This window comes from Panthera tigris, chromosome B4 (assembly GCF_018350195.1).
Source record: "Panthera tigris isolate Pti1 chromosome B4, P.tigris_Pti1_mat1.1, whole genome shotgun sequence".
Taxonomy (NCBI): domain Eukaryota; kingdom Metazoa; phylum Chordata; class Mammalia; order Carnivora; family Felidae; genus Panthera; species Panthera tigris.
This window is the reverse complement of record NC_056666.1, coordinates 22,555,764-22,578,620: the sequence shown is the minus strand read 5'-3', so window position 1 is coordinate 22,578,620 and position 22,857 is coordinate 22,555,764. Positions and strand designations below refer to the sequence as shown.

Genomic DNA, 22,857 nt, shown 5'->3' with positions numbered 1-22,857 from the left:
TTGTGTTTGGTGTTCTGACACTTTGCTACAGTGTGTCTAGGTATGGATTTCTTTTTATCTTCTTACTTAGAATTTGGATTTCTGAAACAGAATTGATCTCTTTCATCCATTCTAGAAAATGTCTCAGTCCTTTTTTTAAAAAATTTTTTATGTTTATTTATTTTTGAGAGAGAGAGACAGAGTGTGAACAGGCGAGAGGCAGACACAGAATCGAAGCAGGCTGCAGGCTCCGAGCCGTCAGCACAGAGCCCGACGCGGGACTCAGACCCACAAACTGTGAGATCACGACCTGAGCCGAAGTCGGACGCTCAACCGACTGAGCCACCCAGGCGCCCCTCTCAGTCCTTTCTTAATATTTGTTCTCCCCTTTGCTCTATTATCTCCTCCAGGAGCTCCTATTAAATGTCTGTTGGGTGAACTCACTCGATCTTCCCTGTCCCTTCCCTTCTTGCTCCTTTTTTATGTCTCACTTTCTCTCTTTGTTGCAACCAGAATGGTTCTGCGGGACTACTTGCCAGCTGATCATTTTACTTTTGGCAATGTCTAACCTGTGCATTCGTCTGTCCACGGAGCTTTTAATTTCACTTTTCTCTCATTTTTAGAAGTTCTGCTGTGTCTTTTTTCCAAAACAACCTGAGAGCTCTTTTTGTTTGCATCACATTTCATGATTTCTTTTATTTCTATAAAATGTTAAGCACATTTCTTTTAGCATGAATTTTGGACCAGGCTCCCTAGCTTCAAATCTGAATGAATTTGAACAAGCCACATAACTTAACTTCTCTGTGCCTCAGTTTCCTCACATGTGGAATGAAGGAAATAATAATGTCCATCTCATACATACTGTTGCATGTGTTTGCTGTTGTTATTATTATATTTCGGATCCAATAATCGCCATAACTTCAGTTTTCTCAGGTCTGATCCTCTCCCTTTTCCTTTTCTACTCCTCTTTTTCTTCTTCCTTTTCCTCTCCCTTCTTGAAATATAATGGACATATGGCATTAGCTTCAGATGTACAACATAATGATTTGATATTTGTTTATATTGTGAAATAATCACAATAAGTCCAGTTAACATCTATCACCACATAGTTATGATTTTTTTTCTTGTGATGAGAACTTTTAAGATCTACTCTCAGCAACTTGAGGTCTGATTCTTTAATCTGATATTTCTACAGACTCTTGCCTATGGTGATTGTTTTTTCCATATGATAAAGCATGTTTGTGGTTTCGATTCATCCAAGTCAGAATAGGGGCTCCTGGGTGGCTCAGTCGGTTGAGCGTCTGACTTCAGCTCAGGTCTGATCTTGCGGTTTGTGAGTTCAAGCGCCGTGTCGGGCTCTGTGCTGACAGCTCAGAGCCTGCAGCCTGCTTCAGATTCTGTCTCCCTCTCTCTCTGCCCCTCCCCTGCTCGCACTCTGTCTCTCTGTCTCTCTCAAAAATAAACATTAAAGGTTTTAAAACATCAGAATAATAGATTTATAATTTTATCATTATCATCTTCATGCCAAAAAGGTAAGCGTTTGTTGAAGTGTGTACAGTTCAGTATACCTAAGTGACATTTTTCTATTTTTGAGAATACCCGAAGCCCACTTTCTAAGATTAGTGGGCAAGAGGACTCAGGCATTTTGATGCCCACTTAGTCTGTGGCTTTGAAGGTCAATGTAAGATTCCTAGGAGCTCATAGAGTGACACAGGAGCCTCTGGAGAGGTTTCTTAGAGGAGCCCTTACCTTAAGAATCAAAGAAAACAAGTCTATCAATAACTAAAACCAACCAGAGCCACTGTGAAGCCACGTGACCTAATATTTCCCTTTTGAGTGGTTAATCTGAGACTCCAAGAGATCAAAAGCTGTTAACCTGGGCAATGAACTTGACATTTTTAGACTGTATTGTTGACACAAATAATCAGTCTCCCTCATTTCATTTTTCAAGCAGCCAGACAGAGCTTTAAATTTGTAAGTTGTTCATCATCTCTGTTCATTTTGGCTAACGTGATAGATTTGAAGAAACCTACTAAAGTTTCCCTTAGGCTGTGTTGACATTTTTATGTTTTAACATTCCAAATTCTTCCTTCTCAGAAATTCTTAGGGGAAATATCCAATTATTTTCTTTCCTTTTACCAAGATGACCTGATCTGGAAACTGAAATAGAGCCCCGCAGGACCCTCTTGCTGTGGAAAAATGAGAGAATCGAGGGCTTTGATTCAAGACACTAGTGGGGCCTGTGGTTGATTATTACCGGTTAGCAGCATTTCCCGTCCCCACCCCAGGAAAACATCACTCAAACACGGAAGGCTTCATCCCCAAAGAAGGAATCAGCAAAGTAATCTTGTGCATGTAGATTTCTCACCCGGGGGCAAGAGAATAAAAACTCAAACCCGGTAGCTTCGCAAAGACTCAAAACACAAAAACAGAAATGTGACTTTTTTTTTTTTAATGAATGCTCTATTGTGTTTCTAGGATAGATAACATTTTTAATATTGGAAAACAGTAATCTTCTCATCCCTCCAGCCCACCCGAGCAGACATCATGCAAACAAAACTTAAGCCCTGAGATTGTTGGTTAAGCATTAAGCGTTCCAACTTCCTTGGGTTCCTTAGCCCGCTGGGAAGGGTCTGCAGACTGAGGAACCAGGCAGTAGGCCAACCTTGCTCAGCCCCCCTGCCCCTGAGCCCTCCTCCCATGCAGCCTTCCCTCCCAACATTTGAAGAGCATGCCCTCCAGCCGTAGCTGCCGATTGCTTTCTCCAGTCTGCCCCTTACCTCATTATTTTCATCTCATGTGGTCTTAACGGACTGATTGCTCGCCTGAAGCCATAATAATTGCCAAGGTGAACAAAAGGAGATGTCACCTAAAAATCCTGATTTTTTTTTTTTAAAACTGGAAGGCCCCACTAGTCCTGCATTCCTGCAGAGCAGGGATGGGGTACCCCCTATAGACGGACCTTGTGCTCTGGAGCGCATCCAGGGCCCCCTGCCGGCTCCCCCCTCCTGCCCGGGTCCACAGTCGGTACTGCAGTATCTGCTTGAAGCCCAGAAGAGTCACCACCAGACTCGGGGAAATTAGATGTCCCGAATAAAGAAGCTAGAACCCTTTGGCTTCTCTCTCCGGTTCCATCCCAGAGTCTTATCAGGGGTAAGAAAGAATAGAAAAGGACAATTGAAGAGGGAGCTCTTTGGACGACGTGCGTTTCCTTGACACCAGACGGCCCGTCTCCACCACCCGGGTGTGAGGCTGGCAGCTCACACGAAGGGAGCAGAGCCTGGGTGCCAGGCGACCGCTGTTCTTCATGTTTTCTGTTCATCTGCACGATGATTCTCACAGTTGCCCGGTGAAACAGATCAGGGCACAGACTTGCTTATTTCCCGCTATCCGTGTGCACAGACTACGCTTCCCAGCCCCTCTCCCGGCCAGGCGTGGCCACATGACTCAGTTCTCACCCCCTGTCCAGAAAATGCGGTTTTTGCGACTTCCAGCAAGTGTGTTTAAAGGGAGGGGCGGGCGCTTCTACAAGCTTTCCTCTTTCCGCTGTCAGAGTCTGAGCTCTAGAAGGCCCCTTACACCATGAGGTAACCCAGGAAAGCGAGCCTGGCGTGGTGGAGCCTGCCCACGTGACTCCGTGGACTGCCACACCAGCTGTGGACTCTAACTCTGGGCAGCATGGACGCAATACGGATGGACTTCTCTCTAGTTTAAGCCATATTATTTGGGGCTTATTATGTGCAGCTGAACCTACTCCTAGATGATACCGAAGTATTACATCCCTCTGGTACAGATGAGGAAACTGAGGCAGAGACATTCCGTGATTTGTCTAAGATTATACAGCTAAGAATGGCAAATGGTGTTCCACCCAGGTCAGATTCCCCTGCAGAGTCCTCGAATATCTAGCGATGGTATTTGAATCTATCAAATTGACCCCAGTGGTTCTGGGTTGTTGTTGTTGTTGTTTTAGTAACAGAATTTTAGAACTTATAAAGCATAGACATTTCTATCCCTATATAATTTTCCAAGAATACAAAACTAAATGAAAGTATTGGGTCAGTATTATGTGTCTGAATAAAATCTAGTCAGTTGAAAATTTTAGATTATGATGTATCAGGATTTACTTTTTTTTTTTTTTTTTTTTTTTTTTGAGAGGCAGAGATGGGGGCAGAGGGACAGAGGGGGAAAGACAGAGACAGAAAAGAGAGACTGAGAGAGAATCTTAAGCAGGCTCCACACTTAGTGTAGAGCCCAACACAGGGCTCAATCCTGTGACCCTGAGATCATGACCTGAGCCAAAATCAAGGGTCAGACACTTAACCAGCTGAGCCACCCAGGCGCCCCTAGGATTTTCCAAAGTGAGAAAATTTACCGGATGAAGTATGTCAAGAAAATATAGAGGACATAGAGAACACAACTTTCAACTGTTTAAACACATTTAAACAAACATTATTGAAACATTATTTTAGTTACTTGCACCTTTAGTTACCACTGTAGTTAGTTACAAGTTTTCAAACTAAAGGATGCCGCCAAGTCCCATCCCTATTTAAAACCCAAATGATTGCTTGGGGCACAGTTTCTTAGAAACAAGGCAGACAGACAGAATATGCCAGATCTGCAGAGATTAGAAGTGAGCCCAGGGCCGTTGTTCCATTGCCACATTCTAGGACCATCTCTCAAGTCTGTTTCCTCAACTCCTTTCCATTGACGCAACCCTCTGGCTTTCAGGACGTTGCCTGGATTCTTGGACTCGGCCTCTTTCCCCTTTGGCGCTTCTCAGCTTCTGGAAGCCACCACCGAATTGCTGCCACTCTTCCTGACTTCAGGGCCACGCTGCCCATCACAACACCCCCAGCGTCTCTGTTCCCCTCAGCACCCTTCCCTCCTTCCTCTCCCACCTGATCCCTGGAGTAATAGTCACTTCTCCTAAGGCGCCACTTTCCAGCCCTTTTCCCTCTGGGAAAGATACAAGGAAAGGTCGAGGGGGAGGTGAGCTGATCCGGTCCCTCAGTCAAAGCAATGCCTGGTCTTTCCCAGTCCTGTGGCAGGAAGACGGCCTAGCAGGGAGCCGTTGCTATTCCCATGCTTCCGTGGCTGTCACCGAGAGGCAGGAGGGACGGCCTGTGCACCAGGTCGGCCTGCAGCCCCCCTCATGTGCCCCTAAGCTTGCTGGCCAGCTGGGCTGCAGGCCACATGGGTCTGTACCTGAGGCTCTGTGCTTTTCTTCCCAGAACCGGCTGGCTGTCGCCCTTGTGGGGCTTCCCAGGAGGGGGGGCGGTGACATTCTCTCTGGAAATAGGAGAGGCAGGACAGTTCTGGCCGTGAGGGAAAGGGGGCAGCCAGACCTCAGGGGTGGTAGAGGGGGTGGTTACCCCCAGAAGGGCGGTTCCTTGAGACAGCTGGGAAAGTGTCAAGGCATTTCCTGTCTGTCCTCCTGTAGGCTTTGGCGTGACAGGACTTGAGAAGGTAATAATTGAGTTCATTTTTCAAAACCTTAGTGTACAGTTTAAAAACAAAGATTTTGCTTGTTGTGGCTTGTTTTGATTTTTAATATTGTCAGTTTTTCTCAGGGCCACCGTCTTGCCAGAAGCCTCTGGTATTGCCATGGCAACAGAGCGAGGGACTGGTGCTTGGTGCATAATATTGATGGAATTCAGAGATTATCCTCTTCCGAATACCATCCATGGGCAAGCAGGATATTTTAATTTTGCAGAAGGCAGAGGTAGAACGAAGGGGTAGGGGAGGTGAGACTCGGAGCCACCCATGGTCCCCACACATCCGATTAGGCACTGATGGAGTCCTTCTTCCTATTAATCTCTGCGATCTGTCCCCTTAGCTGCTGTCCAGTCTCGGGGCACACTTGTGAGCCCTCTCGATGCTGAGCCCCTACCCTCCTCCTCCCTTCAATCTCCACCCCACTTCCGGAAGGCTTTCCAAGATGCAAATCGTGTCACTTTCTTGTTTAAAATCCACTCACACTTTCCTCTTGCCTACGAAGCAAATTACTACTTTTGTGGCTTAGAATGCAAGACTTTTCTTGTTTTGGTTCCACTAATTTTATGGCATCGCCTCTGCTTCCTCCCTGAGGCACTGGCCCAGCCAAATACAGTTTTTCCTTGAGTTGTTTCTCTGAGTGGACTTTTCTTGCCCTGCCCAGTAAGGCCATGAGGGCCACACGGCTCGGTGCTCCCACCCGTCCTCAGCACTGTACCCACACCTCAGTGGTTTGTGTCTATTTCTTGTCCTGCCTTTCCTGCCAGATTCTGAGGTCCCTGAGGACAGCTGTTGAGTTTTCCCCCCAGGGGACCTCACACAATTGCCCAATAATGAGGTACACAATAGAATGGGAGACTTGGCAGGTTTTGTGCCCTTGGGGCCTGTCAGCAAGGAGGGAGGCCACACTCTAAAAGCCGCAGGGTGATTTAAGGCCTCCCCAAGGGCAAGGAGCCAGAGTAATGAGGGGCTGGTTGAGATGGACTAATCATGAGACAACCGCCCCCCCCCCCCAGCAAAGATTCCAGGAGCCAGTCTCCCCTTGCACCCCACTGGCTGCTCTCCATACTTCTACATACTAGTCCTCCCAAGATGGCAGGCGGCTTGGCGCCCTGCGGCCACACATGTAGCATGTGATACTTTATCCACTTCTTTGCTTCATTACTTCCTGCTCACCCGTCAAGACTCGGCTCAAATGACAGCTCCCCTGGGAGGTGTTCCTTACTGCCCCTCTCCACGGAGCACAGCTTCTGGATCTTGGGGTTCCCACAGCATCTCAAGACCCCCAGGTCACTCTGAGGAGAGATGATTCTCTTCTAGATGACCCCTCCCTTCCCAGGGAACACGGTCTCTGGAAGTCATGCATGTAGCTCACACGTGTGTAGCTCACACCTCGGGCAGGACTTCCTAGGGGCCCTCAGAGCATGCTGGGATATAGCATGTTCTATTCAGAAACTAAAACCCCTTGATCATTCAAGAAAAAAGTTGATGATGCCTCAGAACTGGCACCCGGCCTCAAAAGCTGCCTGGAGTGGAGACAGCGTCTGGGACACATCTCCATCTCTCTTTTCCTGGGGTTCCAATGACCCCTGGCTTCCCTGGGCACATCTGTTTCCTTCCTCTCTCCCCGCCCCCTGCCCCTCCCAAATGCAGCTGTCTCCAGGCCAACTAGGAGGCTAACTATCCCTCACTGCTCAGCGCTGCCTTCAGCCTCCGCCCTGCTGCTAAGGGAATAGTCTCAGGTCAACTGCCCTTCAAATCCCAGCCACACATGACTCAGAAGGGCAGGTCACAGAACACCCCAGGTCGGTGAGGGAGGCCAGAGGTTCCAAAGACTCTCCCTCTTTGGGTACCTGTTATGGTGAGAAACGGCCGTTGTATGTAGGTGATGAATCACTGAATTCTACTCCCGAAACCAATATTGCACGGTATGGTAACTAAAGTTTAAATAAAAATCCGGAAAAAAGAAAACAAAAAAACAACCCTCGCCTTTGTCCCCAGGCGGCCGCTTATAGCCCTGCAGAGGGGCGCAGCGCCACCTGGTGGACCTTCCAGGTAGAGCTGCCCCATGTTCCCTCAGCCGCCAGCCGCCAGCCTTCCGGCCGCAAGTGCTGGGCCTCCCCAGGCCCCTGAGGTTTTCAAGCCCCAGCGTTCACCTCGCCTGGTGCTCCCCTGCTGAGCCGGACAGGACTCGTCCCTGCGGCTCTGGAGGAATTTTCTCGGCCTGCTTGCTCCCTTCAAACCCCTTCAGAACAGGGGAACTCACGTTAAAACAAACAGGAAAGGGCAAGAGTCTAAAAGGGCTAAACTGTGAGGGTGGGGGGGAGAGGGAGCAGGGGGTGAGAGCGGGAGGAAGGAGGGCAGGCGCACATGGGGAGTGGCAGGCACCTCTTCTTTCTTCTGCCACCCCGAGTCCCAGTCAAGCTGCGCACGTAGGGGTTTCCCTCAAAGGGAACGGCATTGGGTACAAAATGTGATACGACCCACTCTCACTGGCACCTTCCGTGGGCCAGACCCCGTCCTCTTGGGCCTCTCAGCCATGAGACAGACATAAATACCCAACCAAGGTGAGCGCAAGGGTGAAGCTGGGCTTCTCGGCCTCGGCACTGCTGACATGGGACTGGACCAGCCTTCGCTGGGGGGGGGGGGGGTGCCCTGTGCGTCGTGGGGTGTTTAGGAGCGCCCCTGACCCCTACCAGATGCTAGAAGCACCCCCACTACCCCCTTGTGAGAACCCAAAGTGTCTCCTGACATCTCTGCGTGTCTCTTGGGGACAAAATGGCCTCTCGCTGAGAACCCCCGAGGTAGACGTCTCGGTCGCCGGCCGAAGGAGCCCTGTGCTGTGACCCGGAAGTGGATGGAGACAACAGGGGCATGAGCACATCCCATCCAAGAACACCCAGGGCTCTGAGTGGTCCTGGCTTCCACACAGTGCTGACGCTGAGGGCCTGGACGTGGGAAGCAGCGACAGCAGCACCTCCAAGAGACGTCAGGGCAGCATTTCTCCACCATTTTTGGTAGCACGTGACCCTTGTTACAGATGGAGATTCCACGTCCCTCCCCCAGCGTCCCTATGTGGCTTTGGGATACAATAAAGGTGGCCAAGCTGAGAGTGACTGATACACACCGGTTGTCTTTGCCTTCACGCCCGCCAGGCCCTCGTACAGAGTCTGGAGTTTTATTTCGGGGTCCCTGGAATGATCTGCTGACTTGAACAGGTGGAAATGTAAATCTGTTTTGGTGTACCTTTGGGGCCCTCACCCTGGTGACCTCATCTAACCTTCATTATCTCCCACGGGCCCTGCCTCCATCACTTTGGGCGTTCCGGTTTCGACATCTGAATTGTGGGGGACACCAACTTTCAGTCCATGGGTTCTGCCCTCTGATGCTTGGGAGGCTACTCCTGGATGCTGGACTCTTGGCTTACATGTGGCCCTTCTTCCTCTGCCCCTACAGTACTTGGAAGGAAGGGAATGTTAATTTTCTCCTTCCTCAGTTTATCATCACTCTCCCCCACAGTAGGAGTAATGAGAGGTAGTGAGCGGTTCGGAAAGAGAGACGCTGAGGTGGCCACAAGGGCCACTGTCATCCAGGGCCACAGCTGCATACTGCTGGTGGGTTGTGCATTGGTAGAACTGTGGCCAAAACACATGAAGGAAGTTGAGAGATTCGGAGAGAAGCAGAGCGCTGCGGTCTCTGCGAGGAAGTTCCAGAAAGGACCACCAGGTGGCAGCAAGTGAACAGAAATTTCCTAAGACTATGTCCTAGCTCTGGGGGACCAGAATGGCAGGAACAGCATGAGCCTGGCGTGCGCTCTCCACCAGCCTGTGTCTCCACAGAAGAACATGGTCCTTCGTGGGTTTTGGCAGGTGCTCTGGGCCCCTCTGTGTATATGTACAGACGCTAATTCCTGTACTTACTGGTTTTCACTGATGGCTCACACTACCATATACCTCTGACTCCCATAAATGCTAAGGAGAGGGCGTTCATAGCAGGGGCCCTGATCCAGGCTTCCTGGAGAGAATATTCCGGGCAGAGGAGAACTAGTGGCTCAGGCTTGTCCGAGCAGCAGAGCGGACAGCAGGGAAGCAAGAACAGGGGAGTGATGGGGATGGGGTTGGAGCTGACAGGGAGGACGGTAGCAGCCAGACCTGTGGGGCGGGAAGGCCTTGCTTCACCCTGGAGTGTCTCCTTTAAGGAATGTTAGAAGTGTCAGAAGGGCAAAGGAGGGCGTGGCCTCTTCCTCTGGAATCCGCCCCCCCCCACTCCCCCTGTGAAAGAACGTTTTTTCCAGGATGTGGAACGTGTGTCCGACCTGACAAAGCCCTTCCACTGTGTGATTCTGTTCCTCTGTGGAAACAAAGAGCATCAGATTGCAATCGCTGTGCCATGATCTATTTATTCCTGAAAGTTTCTTTCCCTGACTCCATTTCCAGGCGAGTGAACTCTCTCCTGTGAGTAAAATATGCCCTCTTGGCCTGGTTTACTGTAGACGTCGGGGCAAAAACCACTTCTCTAGGTACAGGAGGTAGACAGGGCCCTCTGAGCAGAGACCATGCCTGGGAGGCCCTTTCTGCCTTGGAGGAGACCAGGAATGTGGAGGCGAGAGGCGCTGAGGCCCCAGACTCCGGCACTGGCGCGTGTGGACCAACGAGCACGAAATCAGGTGGGGAACGACACCCGAGAAAGGAGACCGAGCGGGTCGAAGACGAGCCTTGCCTTCCTTCCAGGTCTAAGGAATCTTGTACCTCTAACGCGTCTGGAATCTCCCGTCTAATCAGCCTGACGGGCTGCACTGCAACCAGTTCTAGGGCTAGCTCAGAGCATGACTGAGGAAGTCGGCTGCAGAGAAGCGTGTCATATGCCTTCCCCGGACAGAACCACAGGTCTGTGGCTCACCAGTGTGATCATCCGTGTTCCTTCTGCCCTGCAGAGGTATGCTGGCTGGCCGGGGCGCGGGGTTGGTCCCTACCGCCCTTTATCAATAGAAGAGGGGACTCAATCTCATTCGTTTCATGCGGGATATTTGTAGGTAAATCCTCTAAAGCCAAAGCTGGGGCTGAAAACGGTGCACTGGGTGTCGCAACACGGAGGCACGGCTGACCCTCGAGGGAGCCATTTCAGGGCGCAGTGGGAGCGGAAGCTGGTGGGCTTGGTGGAGGGATCCTCGTTGGGGGGGTGACGCCCAAGACACGGCCCGCTTCTGGGAGCTGGGGAAAGGCCCCGGGGTCACCTATCAGGCATGGACCGAGGGCTCTTGGTGGGGAGAGGCTCTGCGAACATTTCTAGCCCGAATCTGGGAGCCTACCCACCACCCTCCGACCTTCTTACTGGACAGGGGTGAAGGCGGAGATAGGCTTCTCCCGCCTGGTCCCCCTCCGCTCGCCGTGGGCTTCTAGATTCTCTGCCCCATCCTCAGATCCCGTGTCGCCCGAATAGTTTTCATATCTTCACGGGCTGCCCTCCTCCCTGCTGCCCCTCCCCACAAAAGGAGTGCTTCTGCACTTTGCTTTTTTGGCTTTACACATGCATATTTCACACAGAGACCTAGATGCACCATTTGAAACACATCGCAGCTTGGTATTCACCAGCCAGTGGAACCTCCGTAACAAGCGTAAAAGGGCACCTGCAACGTCTCGTTGTAACCGACTACTGGGAACCGTCGTGAGGACGCCCGGCTTCTCCAGAAACTACGGGGGGGGGTGGGGGTGGGGGGGGGTTACACCTGTACTTTCTTGGCGTCAGATGTCAGATCCTTGAATTACTCCAACCCCAAAGGCACTTGAGTGTTGTAATTGTTAGCTACCTGCAAACCGACGAGCCCTACATGTAGCCAGTGTTGGGAGACCCCGGGGCAGCACCGGAAGAGTCAAAACACAAGGACAGCTTCAGATGCCCCGGGGGGGGGGGGCGACACTATCAGCTGGGAGTGAGAAACAATGTCCCTCCATTCCAACTATGTTTTTTAAAATGGTTGGAAAACTTGACAAAGAAATAAAATATTTTCCAAGTCTGAATCCGCTCTCATGGGGTAATAGTCACCTTTTGTTTTTAAGATACACCATCTTCAGGGCTCCTGGGTGGCTGGTTAAGCGTCCAGCTCTTGATCTCGGCTCAGGTCATGAGCTCACGGTTAGTGACCAACAGCGGACAGCCCGCTTGGGACTCTCTCTCTCCCTCTCTCTGCTCCTCCTGTGCATACTCTCCCTCTCCCTCTCTCTCTCAAAATAAATAAACATAAGAAGAAGAAAAAAAAGACACCCCATCCTCTCATTACTGCCGGGCCCCTGCTGTCCTAGTGCGAGACTGTGGTTCCCAGCCCTGGCTTCCCATTAGAATCTCCCGGAAAGGTCTGACAATCTGCTGCACGGGGAGAGCCTCTGTCCCCCTCGTTTAGAATCTCTGAGGGTGTGACCCAGGGCTCTGCATCTTTAAGGGTTCCCATGTGATCACAGGTGCAGCCAAGTTTGAGAATCTGGGCCACGAGTCCCCATTTATTCCAAATGCCAGATCCGGCTTCCTTGGGTTCTTCCGTCACCAGGGTGGATCCCACTGGCCATCCCTGTTTTCCCCATCCTGTCCCTAGTCAGAAAGGAGACCGTGGCGGGTGAGAGCCCTCGTTCTAAATGATTCAGCACCTTGCTAATCCCAGAGCTTCAACAGTTAGAAGAGAGAAGTCTGTTCCCACCCATCTGCTCAAGATTTCCTGTCCCTTTCCTTTTTTTTTTTTTTTTTTAAATGTTTATTTTGAGAGATAGTGCACGACTGGGGGAGGAGAGGGCGGGGGGGGGGGGTGGTGGGAGAGAATCCCAAGCAGTACTGTCAGTACACAGCCTGACTCTGGGCTGAAACTCAAAAACCAAGAGATCATGACCTGAGCAGAAATCCAGAGTCAGATGCTTAACCCACCGAGCCACAGAAGTGCCCCTGTCTCTTTCCTCCTTAAACTAAATGCTTAGAGCTTGGTTTTCTTTCGTCCTTAATCACTTGCTCTTGCAGGCATGAATGGAGACCGCACACATGCTGATATGGATAGAAGTGTCACGCAAAAGTTCGAGAAATGGCAGGCCATTCAGGCGCCCTGAGCTCTGGGTTTGGCCCCTAATGCTGTCTTGTGGAGAAGGGCTCGCGAGGCCGGATCCTTATGCCGTCCAGGTTGGCCCTGACTTTTTCCAACAACGAAGTGTGTGTTCAGTATTCTATGCCAGTGAGTCTCAGCCAAAGCGGTTCTGCTCGTTAGAGGCAAGTGCAGGTATTTGTGGAGAGCTCTGTAGCTGTCACCGTGATGAGGCAACACTGGCATCGTGCAGGTAAGGGCCAGGGACACCAGGCGTCCTGCAATGGGCTGCCAGGAACTGTCCCCTGCGGCAGGACCTGGTAACGCCCTGCCCAACATTCATGCGAGCGAAAAACCTATTTACAACGACCTGCACCTGCAGGCTGATTCTGCTTTAAAAATAAGCTTTTAGGCATTCTTGGAAAGATGCAAAAACAATTTTTTTTTCACTCAACAGAGTGTTGCATCTAAAAAAAATATTCTCCAAGATAAACCCTAGGGGCTCCTCAGATTCGTGCGACCGTCCATCAAGTCGGTGCCATGGGCTGGATGCACAAGCATGGGCACGTCTCGGGTTCTCCTCTGTGCCTGGAGAATAACGGAACCTCCCTCAGAGGAAGGTTGAGAAGATTAAATGCGACATATAGAAAATTCTTAAGACAGAGCCAGACACACGTTGCACCTTCAATAAAGGTTAGGGTTGTTGTCTTTATCACGGATAACCGGACACTCATCCCGCTCTCCCAAAGGCTTCCATCTGGTTGCAGAGAAGAAGTCAGACTGCGGGAGTCCAGAGGAGAGGCCTTTCACAGAGGTGATGGCATGTGGCCCTCTCTGGCATGACACACAACTTTTAACAGTGTTGCAGCGTTACAGAGGTGGCTTTTCTTTCGGTGTCGTGACTGCAACTCCTTCCAAAGCCAAGCAAAACAAAGACATTTGCACAGGAGAAAAGCCAGGGCCCTAGAATCATGGCTACTAAAGACTGGTCCTTTTGTGAGGTTGCATTTTCAGGGTCAGGAGAAGGTGCACCCCAAATCACCCTGCCCAGACTCCTCAGATGGCGGGAGGAGTTGGTGTCCATCCCTGAGCTGAGCACCCAGGGCAAGACCCGTGAAGAGAAGCAGACACATCCGCTGGGCTCCCAGAGCAGTTCTGGCCATGCCTGTCCCCCAGACTGCTTCCCGAGGGCCCCCCTCTGCAATTTGAACTAGCTTCTTCCCCTCTCCATGGCTCTGAATATGCAAAAGCATTTGAGAGCGACCAAGAAATTTTCTTTGGAGGGGGAGCGGAGGAAGAAAGACTGCTTCAACCAAAAACTCAAAAGGTGGTATCGCAGAAGCAACCAGGTGACGTTGGGGAAACGCACCACGGACCACAGGCCCCTGTGCCGTGATCTCTGCTCCTGAGAAGATCATGTCCAAAGATAATAAAGTGATTGCACGAGCCCTTTTGAGGAGAGAACGTCAGATCTGCCAGGGCTCGTGGCCGTCCAGCTGGAAACAAAAGCTCATCCTGATGACCTGAAGGCAAGAAGATCAAGTTATGCTCGGCACACTCCACCTAGAAGGCAGCGGATCACATGCGGCAGACTTAACACCAAATGCTTCATTTGTCGAAGTGCCTAGCGTTGGTGGCCAAGTCCTTGATCCTTGTGTCTGTCAACGCATCCACAATAACTGCCGTCCGTTGCCTATCGAGGGCCAGGTATCATGCTAAGTGTTCTGCATGTATCACCTTTTATTTATTTATTTTTTAATGTTTATTTAGTTTTGACAGAGAGAGAGACAGAGCATGAATGGGGGAGGGTCAGAGAGAGGGAGACACAGAATCTGAAACAGGCTCCGGGCTCCGAGCTGTCAGCACAGAGCCCGACGCGGGGCTCGAACCCACGGACCGCGAGATCATGACCTGGGCCGACGTCGGTCGCTTAACCGACTCAGCCACCCAGGCGCCACTACCCTGTGGATTTTAACATAATGCACTTGTTGAGTTGTTGTAGGACGTGATTGAAATGTCGGAACATTTTATACCTAAAAGCTGTAAGATGATGACTTTCCGGAGCCCTCCCCCAAACACGTGATTCATATAATGTTAACACGTAATTTACACAATGAGTGGACCTGTAACATACTAGATCTGATAAAGGCATCCCAGATCTGTAAACTTGAAGCTTACGGACACCGACAACCAGGTGCTCAGGTAATACTCATTTTCCCTTTACATCGAACCAAGTTAAATATTTTGGAGGCCAAAAAGGATATGAAGCAGTTTCCTGAGACTGTTCTTGTCGATTCCATACTCCTGGTGGTATTTTCACCGACTGCTACCCACAGTGTAATGTTAGCTAGCGTATGTCTTTCTACACCAACAATATTTTTTGACACTGAGAACTCGAAAAAAATCATAGTGATAAAGATGCTTTATTTCTACTTGACTTCTACCGGACATTTAAAAAGAAAAGGTAGTAAGAGCCCCTCTTGTAAACGAGGGTGGAAACTCTGGACCCAGGTTTGCTTTCTGTTAGCCAAACCTTGGTAAAGCCACAGAGGAGAGAGTCAGCAGGTTACATCAGAAGGCACCGCACTTGCAATGAATTGATCAGGAACTCATCATGAATCAGAGAAGTAGAGCTTTCTGAAAGCCAGCTCGTGTCCCGTTACACGTTACTTATAACGTCCTCAAAACCCAAACCAATTAACTTGGTAATAGTTATGTTTGTTCTTTGACTAGGAAGCAGTTCGAGTGACAAGGTACAAAAAATAATAAGCATGCAGCCCTTTATTTAGTTTTGCAAAGTCTCTGCTTATCGTTCTGTATATTACATGACTGTGTTATACAAATACATTTATTTACAAAAACACTCTATCTGTGCAAACTTGTTGCTTTTTAAAAATGTACGGGTATCCCCATTTCTGCCCATCCCAAGATATATTTTTAAAGCATGCATAAAAATTAACTTTGGTGTGCGAAAACTACTCTGTGCTGCCACATACGGTATTTTTTATTATGTCTATTTATATATGTACAAAAGTTGATCAGTTTACAGAACCATACAGAAGTGTACATGTTAAAATCCACAATGCAAGAGTGTGGGTCACCAGGTCTCAGGAAACAAAGGAAGGGTTTAGATACTGGAAAGGAAACAACTAGAGAATCCCAATATGTTAAGAGAAAGAAACAAGAGAAAGAAAGAAAGAAAGAAAGAAAGAAAGAAAGAAAGAAAGAAAGAAAAAGAAAGAAAGAAAGAAAGAAAGAAAAGCAAAGAAAACTAGCTTGCTTGGGCTGCAAATTATTATACATAATTCTCACGGCAGTGCAATAGGTTTGATAAACTGCCTTCTACATATGCCTCGTGTCGGCTCGTGTAGAAGTTCACTGGCTTTTTGTCTAGCACGCTACTTTCAAATGTACAATGCTATAGTATCAAAATGTTTTTGGCAAAAAAGATCTTGAAAGGAACCATGACGTTCTGACAAAAATAGAAATCTGTAATAAAGCTAAATAACACCAAAATAAAAGGAAATATTATAGTATCTGTTTTACAATTTGTATAGATAGTCACGCTTGTGTATTTCTCGGTTTCACGTCTAGTCTCCGTAATGAAAAATATTTTTGTACAAAACATACTAAAATTCTGGAATCATACATGTTTTACATGCTGAGTACATTTTCCTCCCCGTCTCTCACACACCCTTCTCTCCTGCCAGCCACTCTTTTTGTAACACATGCTTACTTCATTTGACGGGTATCGGCTATAGACAGTAAACACTATGTAATTACAATAGCAACGAAGAAAACAAACAAGCTTCACTGACATCTATTAATCCAGTATTTAGCACATACTTAGCATTAAGCCTCAAACAGTACGGCAATATGTTACATTCGCTTGGGAAAACAGTTGTGGAAGACTGTCGAAAAACATTTTTTGTGTATTTTTTTAACAGTAACTCCGACTTTCACCTAACAGGATTTGGCCTTTAAGAGGTTTCCTTGGCTGTGGATGGGGTGGCTTTGCTTGAACTTCCGTTCTGTGCCTTGTAGCTGGTGAGGCCGGGAGTGTGGATGGTCCTGATGCTCTTGGCACCTTGATTCAGTGAAGTGGGGGAGGCGGGGGAGGGCGGGGAGGAGGAGGAGGAGGAGGGGGAAGGGGCTGCTCGGCCGTTTTGAGTCTGCAGTGAGAATGAGAGATGGTGGCCTTTCCCTGTATGAGTGGGGCTCTGAAACTTTAAGGAGCCATTAGAGACAGAGGGGATGAGGGAGGCAGAGGGAGCAGATCGTCCTGTTTGGGGGCTGAGAGGGTTAGAAGTAACCGGTGGTTTAGTAGCAGGTGGAATAGGCAAGTTAGAGCTGTCACCACTAGAAGAGGGCAGAGAACTGCTTTTCCCAGAGCTGGGAGAAAGGGCTGGAATCTTAGAAGCAGGTAAGGAGGGGAAAGTAGGCTTACAGTCCCCACCAGCTTTCTTAGCACTTCCATTAGCCTGCAAACAAAGATGGCGGGAGACAGTTTGTCAGAAAGCTGGTAACACGATCAAACCACAGGGTCTGGCAACACAGCCCTTCTGAGAATGACTAAATAAAAGAAACCAAATCAAACCGAACCAGTTCAAGGCCTGAGCTAAGTTCTTGTTGTGCTGCACTGGACCTGGTAGAGACCCCCCAAAGTACAAGAGCGGAGATGTGTAGAACGGGAGGAAAGGAAGAACGGCGTAGGTGAGAAGAGGCACACCATCCCGCTACCGTTCCCGGGTGCTAGGTCGGCCATGCGTCTGGGGTGATTACTGGGGTGGGGCGGGGGCATCGTGATGGACAGTTAATGTGCCTCTAATGCAACGCAGTCAGCATATACGTTAGTACTGGTGACTTTCAGGGCAGCTCAAGGACAGGTCTGACTCGGTTTCCCGAGGTGTTCTGATGAACCACTACATTCACCCAAAGAAAAGCCGACGGGCCCGGCACCTTGTGTTAACAGTTAAACTTTGGAGTCACAAAGTAAAAGATGTTTTATTGCAAGCATGCAGAAGCGTGGTGAAAAGTTTAACGAAGGTTTTTAGACTTTCTTCATGCCCCAGATCCAGGGTGTCTACGTAAACCGTATCTTACAAAGAAAGCATGATATTTGGTATAAACTAAGTCAGTGACTTGCTTCTTAAACGCAACAGTGTCCATCCAAAATTGGGTTTAAGGTAAAACTACCTGACGGTATTGGCGGGGGTCCTGCAGTTTGGACTGCTTGCCAGGCTTGTCCAGGCTTCCGGGTCTGTTCTTGGAACTCATGGGGACCGGCATCCTGCTCGTCTGTGGGGTCCCGGCGGCGCCCTGTGGGAAGGAGCAGCGGGAGGGGAAGAGAAGGAGAAGCACGTGAGCGGATTGTCGCGCAAGCTCTCCCACTGTGTGCAGAAGCTCAACGTGAGAAGCCACAGCCCTACATGCAGGACAGATCTAGGAGACGGACATCAGGAGACACCACTGGGGTTAATTTGAAGAATCAAACAGAATGAATCTGCTCCACTACTGATCAAACGGATTTTAATGTGAGTATCAGAGCAATCATTTCAACAGCACATGACTGACCCAGCGTCCTCTGCGTTTACCCAACACCAATCAGCAACAGAGGTAAAAAGAGAATCAATTAGCTGTTAGACACCTAGTTGTTGTTGTTTTGAAGGTGAGGGAGAAAGTGTGAGAGAAAGGGATCGTGGCGAACAGACAAAAATAAAACCACAATGAGCCACCTGAAAGGAAGCAAGTAAATCACAAGACACCTGTTGCTAATGGTGATTATGGCAGATGTAAGAAAGCAGCTGGGCCTTTTCGTTTTCCATCAGACCAAGATACCTTACGTGAGGCTGAAGGTACAGACGAGGGGGGCTCTAGGGCAGTGGGAGCTTCGTCCAGAACTAGCAGGGAGCGGGGAGAGGCCTCTTGGGCTATGTGGGCTGAGCTTGCAACAGAATCTCTGTTGGAAGAGCATGAAGCGTCCACCAGGGCTTTTGGACTCATTTCACTGATTGTGGTTTCAAGCTGTTTGATGGTCTGCTCCAGGCTGTCCAGCGTCCTGTAGGTATTTTTTCTGATTTCGTCAGTTCTGGAAATCACAGGTGCGTTCTCTGCACTGGGCGGCTCTGGTCTCCTAAGCGTACTTTTGGGGGCGTCTTCAGGTTGGGACCTAGTGATTTCGAATCGTTTAGCTTCCTTGTGCTGCTTCAAAGTGCCGTCCTCCTCCTCCTCCTCGTAGACCACCACCTGCAGCGTCTTCTTCCCCGTTTTGGTTCCCGTGCGAATTGCCTGAGTGAGAGCAGCCAGTTGCTTTTTAGGGAATTTGAATTTAAACTTTTTCTTGGGGCTTTCAAACTGGTCATCCGTCACGTCACCCTTGCTTTCTGCACTTGGAGAATCTGCGTGGCCGAACCTGCTCAGCTCGTTCTTACTCGTTTCCTGTCCCGGGGGTTCAGCCTCTGGTGAGAGGCAGTGTGGCTGGAATTTACCATCAGCCTGCTGCCCTGATCCGGGGCTGCCGGATGCAACCTTCTTATGCAACTTTTGGGAAGTGTTATTCTGGAGTACAGGGTCTCCGTTTTCCTCCTCTTCCTCCTCCTCTATCTTTTCCTCTGTCATCATCCTCTCTAATTCCTCGTCGCATTCCTCGAATATGGTTGAAAGTCTCTTATACGCAGACCGGATGTCCATGGGCTCGTCAAAAATGATGATAACTGGTTTCTTGTCTAGGCACACGACTGGCTCTTCGTTTTCAGCTCCTTCTTGTGGGGACGTTGCTTCTTTCTTGGCGTCAATGTTAACCGTCTGTACATCTTCCCCCTTTTGGCTCACTATGTCGCGGACCTCCCCGCTGGAGAGCACCTGGACGGCAGTTTTGGTGATCATGAAGGCGATGTTGTCGGTGGTCGCATTTTCTTCAGTGGGAGAACTTGGTGTCGATTCTCCGTCCTCGCTGGGGTTCACGCTAGCATGCCGTGCCCCCTTGGGTCTTAGAGCAACCTGGCCGAACTCTGTCATGTGAACCTCTTGATCTTGAGTTCTGACATCACACGTGCTCAATTCAGTTGACCTAGCGGGAGAGGGAAGGTCACACCTATCTGCGTTTTCCTGTCTTTCTAGTCTCATCTCCTTCGTCTTTCCATAATTCATCTTCTGATTCTCAGCGTCAGGCACAGGGTACTGTGGTCCTGAGCTCTTAGGTCCTTTGTTTATTTCATCTAATGAACAAAGGCCAGAGTAACTGGCATTGACCTTAGACACATTTTTCTGGGTGTAGTTTCTACTGTCTTTAAATAAACATTTGCCGGGTATGGAATTTTCCTTCTTTAGGATGTCTGTTTTATACTCTGATGTTCTTGATGCATCAGAAACACTATTCTCCATTGCTATTTCCCATTTAGGATGGTCAAGGGGTGTGAGAGCCCCTGTGGGAACCTGAGAGGGAAGTGGAGGAGGGAAACCACACACATTAATCAGAACAGGATCCGCGAAAGGGGGCCATGAATCTGCATGGTATCCGTCGGAACGCAGATTTGCTAAACTCACCTTTCGGGATTCCATTTGGGGGCCGTTTTCATATTCGACATCAGATTTCCGAACGTCTTCATGGAAAAATTCCAAATTCTGGTAGAATAGTGTAGGACATGTTACTGCACAAAACCACATCCCCCCCCCAAAGTGGACTATAACTAAATCGTTCCTTTAATCACACTTCCAGAACCTGCGGGCCAAGCACATCTGCCAAAGCCTAGACGGCTCTACTTTGGCTGGCTTTGTTGTTCTCCAGCTTCCAAACACACCCTGTGTTCGCACGAGACGAAAATCTCAATTAGCAAAATAGTTTAGGGATTTGCAAAATTGGTGAGGGAGCAGTTAAGAGAATAAAAGGATCGATTCTGTATCCACACGTTCTCTCTCCAGCATCTGATTGTGAGCTTAGCAGAATCGAAAACGGGAAGAGAGGTGTAGCGCAGTAGAAAGCACAGTATCTCGGCAGGCAGAAGCTTTGTGGTTCTAATCCAGCTCTGCCCCTTAACTGTGCCACCTTCACTTTCCTGGGCCTCCGTTTTCTTGTGTATAGACTGGGGAACTCGACCAGAACCCTTCCAGCTAGTTATTTCGGTACTATCTCTGCTGCTTTTCTGGAAACTGTCCTATAAGGACTCTGCCCCACTTGGGTGTAGTACTTGGAGATGAAACGAAAACCTTATTTTTCCCTGGTCAAATGACAGACTGACAGTGTATCTGCAGTTTGCACTTGGACTTGGCCAAGTCAAGTGTCACAATAACCTTCAACCTAATAATACCCAAGGCGGTCAAATCCAAATTCAGAATGATAATACCCTCGAAACACCTCCAAAGCAGATATTGGAGGCTACAGCGGTGACTTTGACATCGTAAGTCAGCTTCTAGTCTCTGTATTCTCGGATACAGAGCGAAGGTCCATTTCTGCGGGTGTCACCGAGATTCAGGACGTGAGGACCCAGCAGTGAGGCTCAGGTCTGGACAGTGCTTCACCGGGAAGCGTGGCCTTGTCTGGCTCCCTTGGGCTCTGCCACGACACTAACACTAGCTGTGCCTTGTCGCTTCCAAGGCACTGCTGCCCTTTCTTCTTGCTGCCAAAGCCCGAAAGGAAGAGGTGGTTACGGGGGGAAGGGACACAATCCCGAGAAGGTTGTCTGGCTAAAGCAATGACAACACAACAAAGCATAATAACCGGGCCCCGCCCAAGTCAACCCACAGCAACCCCACCGCCCTGTTACAAATGGAAAGGATGTCCATACACATTCAAGGAATAACACACAAACAACAGAGTCAGTATTAATCACATGGAAACATCGTACAGCATACGAGGTGCATCAGCCACCGGATGCCTCCTGTTAAACCTCCCCTCCTCCCGGTAAGGCCCCAAACCAGTGCAACAATTCGGCCGGTGCAGACGAACAACATGAGGTCTTTTGTGGGATTTTAAATTTGGATCGTTAAACAACTCACACATCCAATAAAAGGTTTAAGAAGAAAAGCAAGAGAGGTTTCGGACTAAGGTTTCCACCCCGAACACGGAGGCAGCAGAGCATGCTAGGACTTGAGTGAGAATTTACCCCTGAATTGGAGAAGGAGTCGACATGTAATCTAGGCACGACACGTGCACAGCTGACGTTCTTCTGGCCCAGTGCCCGGGGTCAGCGCTGGCATCTGTTCTGACTGGTCAGGGCCCATGCCATACCCACTGCTAAGTATTTCAAATGTCACCCAGAGACACACGTATTTTAAAAGGGGTGAGGTAGCAGGAATACTCCGATGAAAGCCACTAAGATAAAGATGTCAAGGGTAGGTTTCACAAGACCTGTTACTTTTGTTACTGGGCTAGAAAAAAAGAACGAAATTATCGCAACAAGTGCATTCACTGTATCCAGGGTAGCTCGGTCACAATTGTCATGTAATCTCACAATCATATCTCAGAGGTAATCTTAGAGGGTCAAGACTGCGTAAAATGTGGTTAAACCTCTTAATGTCTGTTTATAGGTAGGTCCTGAGGTTTGGATCGTTCAGAAAACTGTGTGGCAGGCTCTAAATGCATATGGCAATCAAGCAAAATCAGAGACACAGTTATAGGAAAATTGTACACAAGTGAAGCACTAGGCTGACACCTCATGATGATAAGGAGAAAATTTTAAAGAAATAGTTGATTTATAGAAGAGTAGACGAATAGCCCAGGAGGAGTGCTGACAAAAATGTGGGGAGAAGTCTGATACTCATGGTTATTATGAGACAGGTCAATCTGCTGCGTAGAAGTATCTAAAACAAGCACTTAAGTGCCTATACGGCTCTCACTACAGACTTGGCCTATTATCCGACGGACTCCTGATTGAGGTGAAGGGTATCTCAAGGCTATGGCTTTCTAATTGCAAGGCGAGAAATCTTATGCAACTTTTCAGCCAATCAGCAAAGTTCTACGAGACAACGATGATCTCTAGAGGGATCTTCCGGAAGTTCCCAGTTCCCAGTGTTTCAGACAGACATCGGCCCAGGTATGCCCTGTGACTCAGGATATGCCAGGGCCTTTCATGAGGTGGTTTTACTTAGGGCCACTGTAGGGCAATCCCACAGACTGAAAGAGGAGTATATTTCAAATAGGATGTCATGGGTTCACTTGAAAGTAACAGGAGATTCTCTTCATGAGAAAGATTTAACAGCAATAATCTCATAACCTCTCCTGCTGCACGGAGATGCCCTCAACCCCCCCTCCCCCCCCCCCCCCCCCCCCCCCACCCCCCCCCCTCGGCAGACCTAGTTTGCAGGAGGCCCTAGGATGGTTGTAAGGCAGG

At 49.1% G+C, this 22,857-nt stretch overlaps 1 protein-coding gene across 13 annotated transcripts in view; it reads right to left on the bottom strand.

Moving 5' to 3' along the window:
* Positions 1-15,292: 15,292 nt before the first annotated feature.
* The window catches only part of KIAA1217 (KIAA1217 ortholog), a 300,868-nt gene continuing 293,303 nt past the window's right edge, over positions 15,293-22,857 (bottom strand). For 8 of the 13 annotated variants that reach the window (XM_015537196.2, XM_042991231.1, XM_042991232.1 and 5 more), the window contains 4 exons: positions 20,075-20,152; positions 18,368-19,963; positions 17,726-17,848; positions 15,293-17,010 (listed from right to left, as the gene is read on the bottom strand). In XM_015537196.2, the coding sequence (XP_015392682.2) occupies positions 16,510-17,010; positions 17,726-17,848; positions 18,368-19,963; positions 20,075-20,152 (2,298 nt within the window). In that variant the 3' untranslated portion in view covers positions 15,293-16,509. Of the gene's footprint in view, positions 17,011-17,514; positions 17,849-18,367; positions 19,964-20,074; positions 20,153-22,857 lie in introns of those variants that run through there. The other 5 variants (XM_015537200.2, XM_042991237.1, XM_015537199.2 and 2 more) reach the window with 3 other exon arrangements.